General features: G+C 45.5%; 1 protein-coding gene across 1 annotated transcript; it reads right to left on the bottom strand.

Annotated features, from left to right (window-relative positions):
• Positions 1-7,129: 7,129 nt before the first annotated feature.
• On the bottom strand, positions 7,130-8,373 carry LOC119360960 (galactose mutarotase-like). The gene is made up of 5 exons (XM_037626385.1): positions 8,156-8,373; positions 8,024-8,073; positions 7,792-7,912; positions 7,584-7,691; positions 7,130-7,422 (listed from the first exon to the last, which is right to left on the bottom strand). Exons 1-5 carry the CDS (start codon positions 8,337-8,339, stop codon positions 7,130-7,132), a joined length of 756 nt encoding a protein of 251 aa, XP_037482282.1. The 5' UTR covers positions 8,340-8,373.
• Positions 8,374-9,144: the final 771 nt, after the last annotated feature.

Below are 9,144 nucleotides of genomic sequence, written 5' to 3'. Positions count from 1 at the left end.
ATACGGGAAGTCCTGTTTTGGTCACCGGAAAAGTTTCGGGTTTTATCGGTAACGTACCGGGACCACCGGGAGGGTCCCGGGGGTCCACCAAGTGGGGCCACCGGCCCCGGAGGGCTGCATGGGCCAAGTGTGGGAGGGGACCAGCCCCAGGTGGGCTGGTGCGCCCCCCCCCCACAAGGGCCCAAGGCGCCTAGGGTTTGGGGAGGGGGCGCCCCACCTTGCTTGGGGGGCAAGTTTCCTCCTCTCCACCCCTTGGCCGCCCCCCTAGATGGGATCTAGGGCTGGCCGCCGCCCCCTAGGGGTGGAAACCTAGGTGGGGGCGCAGCCCCCTCTCCCCCTATATATAGTGGAGGCATAGGAGCAGCCCAACACATGAGTTTCTTCTCCTGTTGGCGCAGCCCTACCTCTCTTTCTCCTCATATCTCGCGGTGCTTGGCGAAGCCCTACTGGACTACCATGCTCCTCCATCACCACCACGCCATTGTGCTGCTGCTGGATGGAGTCTTCCTCAACCTCTCCCTCTCACCTTGCTGGATCAAGGCATGGGAGACGTCACCGGGCTGTACGTGTGTTGAACGCGGAGGTGCCGTCCGTTCGGCACTAGGATCTCCGGTGATTTGGATCACGACGAGTACGACTCCTTCAACCCCGTTCTCTTGAACGCTTCCGCTTAGCGATCTACAAGGGTATGTAGATGCACTCTCCTTCCCCTCGTTGCTGGTTTCTCCATAGATAGATCTTGGTGACACGTAGGAAATTTTGAATTTCTGCTACGTTCCCCAACAGTGGCATCATGAGCTAGGTCTATTGCGTAGATTCTTTGCACGAGTAGAACACAAAGTAGTTGTGGGCGTTGATTTTGTTCAATATGCTTACCGTTACTAGTCCAATCTTGTTTCTACGGTATTGTGGGATGAAGCGGCCCGGACCGACCTTACATGTACACTTATGTGAGACAGGTTCCACCGACTGACATGCACTTGGTGCATAAGGTGGCTAGCGGGTGCCAGTCTCTCCCACTTTAGTCGGAACGGATTCGATGAAAAGGGTCCTTATGAAGGGTAAATAGCAATTGACATATCATGTTGTGGTTTTGCATAGGTAAGAAATGTTCTTGCTAGAAACCCATAGCAGCCACGTAAAACATGCAAACAACAATTAGAGGACGTCTAACTTGTTTTTGCAGGGTATGCTATGTGATGTGATATGGCCAAGAAGAATGTGATGAATTATATGTGATGTATGAGATTGATCATGTTCTTGTAATAGGAATCACGACTTGCATGTCGATGAGTATGACAACCGGCAGGAGCCATAGGAGTTGTCTTTATTTATTGTATGACATGCGTGTCATTGAACAACGCCATGTAATTACTTTACTTTATTGCTAACCGGTAGCCATAGTAGTAGAAGTAATTTGTTGGCGAGACAACTTCATGGAGACACGATGATGGAGATCATGATGATGGAGATCATGGTGTCATGCCGGTGACGACGATGATCATGGAGCCCCGAAGATGGAGATCAAAAGGAGCAAAATAATATTGGCCATATTATGTCACTATTTGATTGCATGTGATGTTTATCATGTTTATACATCTTATTTGCTTAGAACGACGGTAGTAAATAAGATGATCCCTCATTAAAATTTCAAGAAAGTGTTCCCCCTAACTGTGCACCGTTGCGAAAGTTCGTCGTTTCGAAGCACCACGTGATGATCGGGTGTGATAGATTCTTACGTTCACATACAACGGGTGTAAGCCAGATTTACACACGCGAAACACTTAGGTTAACTTGACGAGCCTAGCATGTACAGACATGGCCTCGGAACACAAGAGACCGAAAGGTCGAGCATGAGTCATATAGCAGATACGATCAACATGAAGATGTTCACCGATGATGACTAGTCCGTCTCACGTGATGATCGAACACGGCCTAGTTGACTCGGATCATGTAATCACTTAGATGACTAGAGGGATGTTTATCTGAGTGGGAGTTCATGAGATGAACTTAATTATCCTGAACATAGTCAAAAGATCTTTGCAAATTATGTCGTAAGCTCGCGCTTTAGTTCCACTGTTTAGATATGTTCCTAGAGAAAATATAGTTGAAAGTTGACAGTAGCGATTATGCGGACAGTAGAAAGCTTATGTCCTTAATGCACCGCTCAGTGTGCTGAACCCCAAACTTCGTTTGTGGATGTTGCGAACATCGGACATACACGTTTTGATAACTACGTGATAGTTCAGTTAAATGGTTTAGAGTTGAGGCACCAAAGATGTTTTCGAAACGTCACGGAACAGATGAGATGTTTCGAGGGCTGAAATTGGGATTTCAGGCTCGTGCCCACGTCAAGAGGTATAAGACCTCCGATGATTTTCTTAGCCTGCAAACTAAGGGAGAAAAGCTCAATCGTTGAGCTTGTGCTCAGATTGTCTGAGTGCAACAATCACTTGAATCGAGTGGGAATTGATCTTCCAGATGAGATAGTGATGTTTCTCCAAAGTCATTGCCACCAAGCTGCTAGAGCTTCATGATGAACTATAACATATGAGGGATAGATATGATGATCCTTGAAGTATTCACGATGTTTGACACCGTGAAAGTAGAAGTCAAGTAGGAGCATCAATTGTTGATGGTTAATGAAACCACTAGTTTCAAGAAGGGCAAGGGCAAGAAGGGATACTTCATGAAACAGCAAATCAGCTGCTACTCTAGTGAAGAAACCCAAGGTTTAACCCAAACCCGAGACTAAGTGCTTCTGTAATAAGGGGAACAACCACTGGAGCAGAATTACCCTAGATACTTGGTAGATAAGAAGGCTGGCAAGGTCGATAGAAGTATATTGGATATACATTATGTTAATGTGTACTTTACTAGTACTCGTAGTAGCACCAGGGTATTAGATACCGGTTCGGTTGCTAAGTGTTAGTAACTCGAAATAAAAGCTACGGAATAAACGGAGACTAGCTAAAGGTGAGCTGACGATACGTGTTGGAAGTGTTTCCAAGGTTGATGTGATCAAGCATTGCACGCTCCCTCTACCATCGAGATTTTGTGTTTGCGTTGAGCATAGACATGATTGGATTATGTCTATCGCAATATGGTTATTTGTTTAAGGAGAATAATGGTTACTCTGTTTATTTGAATAATACCTTCAATGGTCTTGCACCTAAAGGAATGGTTTATTGAATCTCGATCGTAGTGATACACATTTTCATGCCAAAAGATATAAGATAGTAATGATAGTACCACTTGCTTGTGGCACTGCCATGTAAGTCATATTGGTATAAAACGCATGAAGAAGCTCCATGTTGATGGATCTTTGGACTCACTCATTTTTGAAAATTTTGAGACATGCGAACCATGTCTATTGGTGTATACGCATGAAGAAACTCCATGCAGATGGATCGTTTGGACTCACTTGATTTTGAATCACTTGAGATATGCAAATCATACCACATGGGCAAGATGACTGAAAAGCCTCGGTTTCAGTGAAATGGAACAAGATAGCAACTTGTTGGAAGTAACACATTTTGATGTGTGCAGTCCAATGAGTGCTGAGGCATGCAGTGAATATCGTTATGTTTTACTTCACAGATGATTTAAGTAGATACTATATATTTACTTGATGAAACACAAGTCTGAATTATTGAATGGTTCAAGTAATTTCAGAGTGAAGTTGAAGGTCATTGTGACAAGAGGATAAAATGTCTATGATATGATCATAGAGATGAGTATCTGAGTTACGAGCTTTGGCACACAATTAAGACATTGTGGAAATTGTTTCACAATTAATACCGCCTGGAACACCATAGTGTGATGGTGTGTCCGAACATCATAGTTGCACCCTATTGGATATGGTGCGTACCATGATGTCTCTTATCGAATTACCACTATCGTTCATGGGTTAGGCATTAGAGACAACCGCACTCACCTTAATAGGGTACCACGTAATTTCGTTGAGACGACACCGTTTGGAGAAACCTAAGTTGTCGTTTCTTGAAAGGTTTGGGGCTGCGACGCTTATGTGAAAAAGTTTCAGGTTGATAAGCTCGAACCCAAAGCGGATAAAATGCATCTTCATAGGACACCCAAAACAGTTGGGTATACCTCCTAATTCAGATCCGAAAGCAATAGGGATTGTTTCTTGAATCGGGTTCTTTCTCGAGAAAAGTTTGTCTCGGAAAGTTGAGTGGGAGCATGGTGGAGACTTGATGAGGTTATTGAACCGTCACTTCAACTAGTGTGTAGCAGGGCACAGGAAGTTGTTCCTGTGGCGCCTACACCAGTTGAAGTAGAAGCTTATGATAGTGATCATGAAGTTTCGGATCAAGTCACTACCGTACCTCGTAGGGTGACAAGGATGCATACTACTTCAGAGTGGTACAGTAATCCTGTCTTGAAGGTCATGTTGCTAGACAACAATGAACCTACGAGCTATGGAGAAGCGATGGTGGGCCCATATTCCGACAAATGGTTAGAAGCCATGAAGTCCGAGATAGGATCCATGTATTAGAACAAAGCATGGACTTTGGTGGACTTGCCCAATGATCGGCAAGCCATTGAGATAAATGGATCTTTAAGAAGAAGACGGACGTGGACGGTAATATCACCGTCTATGAAGCTCGACTTGTGGTGAAGAGTTTTTCACAAGTTCAAGGAGTTGACTACGATGAGATTTTCTCATCCGTAGCGATGTTTAAGTCCGTCGGAATCATGTTAGCATTAGCTGCATTTATGAAATCTAGCAGATGGATGTCAAAACGAGTTTCCTTACCAGTTTTCGTAAGGAAAGGTTGTATGTGATACAATCAGAAAGGTTTTGTCGATCCTAAGGATGCTAAAAGGTATGCTAGCTCCAGCGATCCTTCCATGGACTGGAGTAAGCATCTCGGAGTTGAAATATACACTTTGATAAGATGATCAAAGATTTTAGGTTTATACAAAGTTTATGAGAAACTTGTATTTCCAAAGAAGTGAGTGGGAGCACTATAGAATTTCTGATGAGTATATGTTGTTGACATATTGTTGATCAGAAATGATGTAGAATTTCTAGAAAGCATATAGGGTTATTTGAAAGGTGTTTTTCAATAGAAAACCTGGATTAAGCTACTTGAGCATTGAGCATCAAGATCTATAATGATAGATCAAAAATCGCTTAATGGTACTTTCAAATGAGCGCATACCTTAACATGATCTTGAAGGTGTTCAAGATGGATCAGTCAAATAAGGAGTTCTTGCCTGAGTTGTAAGGTATGAAGTTAAGACTTAAAGCTCGACCACGGCATAAGAGAGAGAAAGGACGAAGGTCGTCCCCTATGCTTTAGACGTAGGCTCTACAGTATGCTATGCTAAGTACCGCACCTGAAGTGTGCCTTGCCACATGTCTGGCAAGAGGGTACAAAGGTGATCAAGGAGTAGATCACCAGATAGCGGTCAAAATTATCCTTAGAGGAATAAGGATATATTTCTCGGTTATGAAGGTGATAAAGAGTTCGATGTAAAGAGTTGCGTCGATGCAAGCTTAACACCTATCCGGATAGCTCTGAGTAGAGAAGCCGGATACGTATAGTGGAACAACCATTTGGAATAGCTCCAAGTGGAGCGTGGAAGCAGCATTTACAATATGACCTAGAGATTTGCGAAGTACATACGGATCTGAATGTTGCAGACCCGTTGACTAAAACCTCTCTCACAAGCAAAACATGATCAAACCCAAGAACTCATTGAGTCTTAATCACATGATGATGTGAACTAGTTTAGACACTAGTAAACTCTTTGGATGTTGGTCACATGGCGATGTGACCTGTCAGTGTTAATCACATGGCGATGTGAACTAGATTATTGACTCTAGTGCAAGTGGGAGACTGTTGGAAATATGCCCTAAAGGCAATAATAAATAAGTTATTATTATATTTCCTTGTTCATGATAATCGTTTATTATCCATGCTATAATTGTATTGATAGGAAACTCAGATACATGTGTGGATACATAGACAACACCATGTCCCTAGTAAGCCTCTAGTTGACTAGCTCGTTGATCAATAGATGGTTACGATTTCCTGACCATGGACATTGGATGTCATTGATAACAGGATCACATCATTAGAAGAATGATGTGATGGACAAGACCCAATCCTAAGCCTAGCACAAAGATCGTGTAGTTCGTATGCTAAAGCTTTTCTAATGTCAAGTGTTTTTTCCTTAGACCATGAGATTGTGCAACTCCCGGATACCGTAGGAATGCTTTTGGTGTACCAAACGTCACAACGTAACTGGGTGGCTATAAAGGTGCACTACAGGTATCTCCGAAAGTGTCTATTGGGTTGGCACGAATCAAGACTGAGATTTGTCACTCCGTGTAAACGGAGAGGTATCTCTGGGCCCACTCGGTAGGGCATCATCATAATGTGCACAATGTGACCAAGGGGTTGATCACGGGATGATGTGTTACGGAACGAGTAAAGAGACTTGCCGGTAACGAGATTGAACAAGGTATCGGGATACCGACGATCGAATCTCGGGCAAGTACAATACCGCTAGACAAAGGGAATTGTATACGGGATCGATTGAGTCCTTGACATCGTGGTTCATCCGATGAGATCATCGTGGAACATGTGGGAGCCAACATGGGTATCCAGATCCCGCTGTTGGTTATTGACCGAAGAACGTCTCGGTCATGTCTGCATGGTTCCCGAACTCGTAGGGTCTACACACTTAAGGTTCGATGATGCTAGGGTTATAAAGGAAGTTTGTATGTGGTTACCGAATGTTGTTCGGAGTTCCGGATAAGATCCCGGACGTCACGAAGAGTTCCAGAATGGTCCGGAGGTAAAGATTTATATATAGAAAGTGCTGTTTCGGCCATCGGAAAAGTTTCAGGGTCACCCGGTATTGTACCGGGACCACCGAAAAGGTCCCGGGGGTCCACTGGGTGGAGCCACCTATCCGGAGGGCCCCGTGGGCTGAAGTGGGAGGGTCCACTTATTGAACCATTTGATGTGAAGTAAATGCTACGGTCTTGTGTCATCAGTCTACTTTACCGTCCATTCTTCTCTCCAACATAAAAAAATAAGGCCAAACTTTGGGTCATTGCCGGTACGAAAAGCATATGGGCAATGCCAGATTAGAGAGTAACGACCTTGTAATATTCTCTGGAGACGTCGTTTGTGCCGGCCACGGGCGCGACCTGGCCCGTCGGGATCATGTACCCGTCCACGGGTGTGTACTGTGACGCGAACATCTGGAGCTCGTGCTCGAGGACGTCGCCGCTGCCGTGGCCAGCGAGGTTCCAGTACGCGTGGTTCACAAGGTTCACCGGCGTCGCCTTGCTCGTCGCCGTCGCGTTCATGTGGATGCTCAGGTCGTACGGGTCGGAGAGCCGGTACGTGACGTACACGTCCAGGTACCCCGGGAATCCTGCATGCCCCAGACATGATCCGTGAAAACAAGTGCACGTCAGATCTTTCTGTTAACCAAATATTATACCGAGGTGTCATGAAGATTAATCAAAGCGCGAGGAGCTATTAAACTACTGTATAAAGTTTTGACATGTGTAATAGTATTAGTTTTAGTTTTACCTTGCTCTCCGTCGAAGCTGCGGTAGTAGAAGGTGATGTACGGGGAGTCGCCGTACTGCACGTGCTCCTTCACCGTCCAGATGACTTTGTTGAACCCCCTGTGGCCGCCTAAACAAAGAGCAACAAGATGACTAAATGAGTACCAGCGCGTCGTGAGTCCATGCATAGGGTTTCGGAGAAAAAAGATAAAACGAAGTCTGAAGCTTGCCATGAATCGTGTTGTTGCCGTCGTTACGGAAGAGACGATAGGTTTTGCCGTCGAGCACGAAGCGGGCGTTGGCGATTCTGTTTGCTACGCGCCCAATAGTCGATCCGGCAGCAGCGCCTTTCTGATGAGACATGCGCGTACAAAATGATTTTGAATCGAACAGAGACGCACTGATCATGCATATTTATCTACCACTCCGAAGCAGTGAAAACAGAGGGATTTGTGATCTTACAGCGTATCCAGCAACGGTGTCGTACCCAAGTACAACATCGGTTAGGTCCCCTGGCAAAAATGTTTCACCTCTTGAGAAACAAGATGCAAGCATGCGTATGGGTTCTTGAAAGCAAGAAGCAAGCGGCCTTACCATGGCAATCAGGAACGACGACAGAGACGAGGGTAGCTCCCCAGTTGGTGACCTTGATGGAGAAATCCCCCTTCTTGTTCTTGAGCTCGTAGAAGCCATCCGCCGTCCTTGCGACATCGGCGCTGCCGGGCAGTGCAAAGCACAGCAGCAACGTGACAGGGAGCAGTGCAGCTCTGACCACCATTGTTGCACAGCACGTTGCTAAAAGCAGAGAGAAAGTATTGTATGGCTACTCCTACTATCGAGCATGCAATCGCATATGTATGATAGGTTGACGACGACTTCCATTAGGTTAGGTTCCTCTCGAGGTCGTACATGAGGAAAGTCAAAACTCTTCATTCAAAGTTTCTCCGATCCAAATTATTTCCCTCTTGGGATCTGAGATCTAGCAGAAGTTTATCGTTGCTATTTCCCAGTTGCAAGATTGTTAATCTCCCACTAGTGTCGAGTTATACTCATTTAAGTTCTTTTCATTGTCTGCTCATGCATCAGAATAAAACAGAGCAAAAAAAGAACTTTCAAGATGATAAGAAACCAATTTTGTTAGGTCTCACTCTGTCGGTGAGTAAGTATGTAACGGGCCCGATCTACTGAGGGATTGGAAGGGGAGAAGGGAGGGGATCGGCAAGGGAGGAGGAAGGGGATTAGGGTTCCGGAGGAGAAGAGCAGCTCCTCGCTCACAGCCGATTCAATATCCACTTAATCGATATCCTCAGCTTACACAGGAATGGGCTAGTTATACAAGAATGAGACGGGCTGCAGCCAACGAGGCCAACACAGGTCCAACCGAACCGGCCCAACTAACCCACTCGGCCTCACAGACCGTCCTTCGCTGGAACCGTCGAGTCCTTCTCCTCCAGGCGCATCGGGTCCACCATGCCAGTCATGACATTCACCCCCTCTTGAGGACCGGCTTGTCCCCAAGCCGGCGCCACTGGAAAACGACGTTGCAGATCGCGTAAGTCCTCCCAGGTAGCCAGGGACGATGG

This window comes from Triticum dicoccoides, chromosome 2B, assembly GCF_002162155.2.
Source record: "Triticum dicoccoides isolate Atlit2015 ecotype Zavitan chromosome 2B, WEW_v2.0, whole genome shotgun sequence".
Taxonomy (NCBI): domain Eukaryota; kingdom Viridiplantae; phylum Streptophyta; class Magnoliopsida; order Poales; family Poaceae; genus Triticum; species Triticum dicoccoides.
Note: the sequence above shows the minus strand (reverse complement) of the source record. Positions and strands in the feature narration are given on the sequence as shown.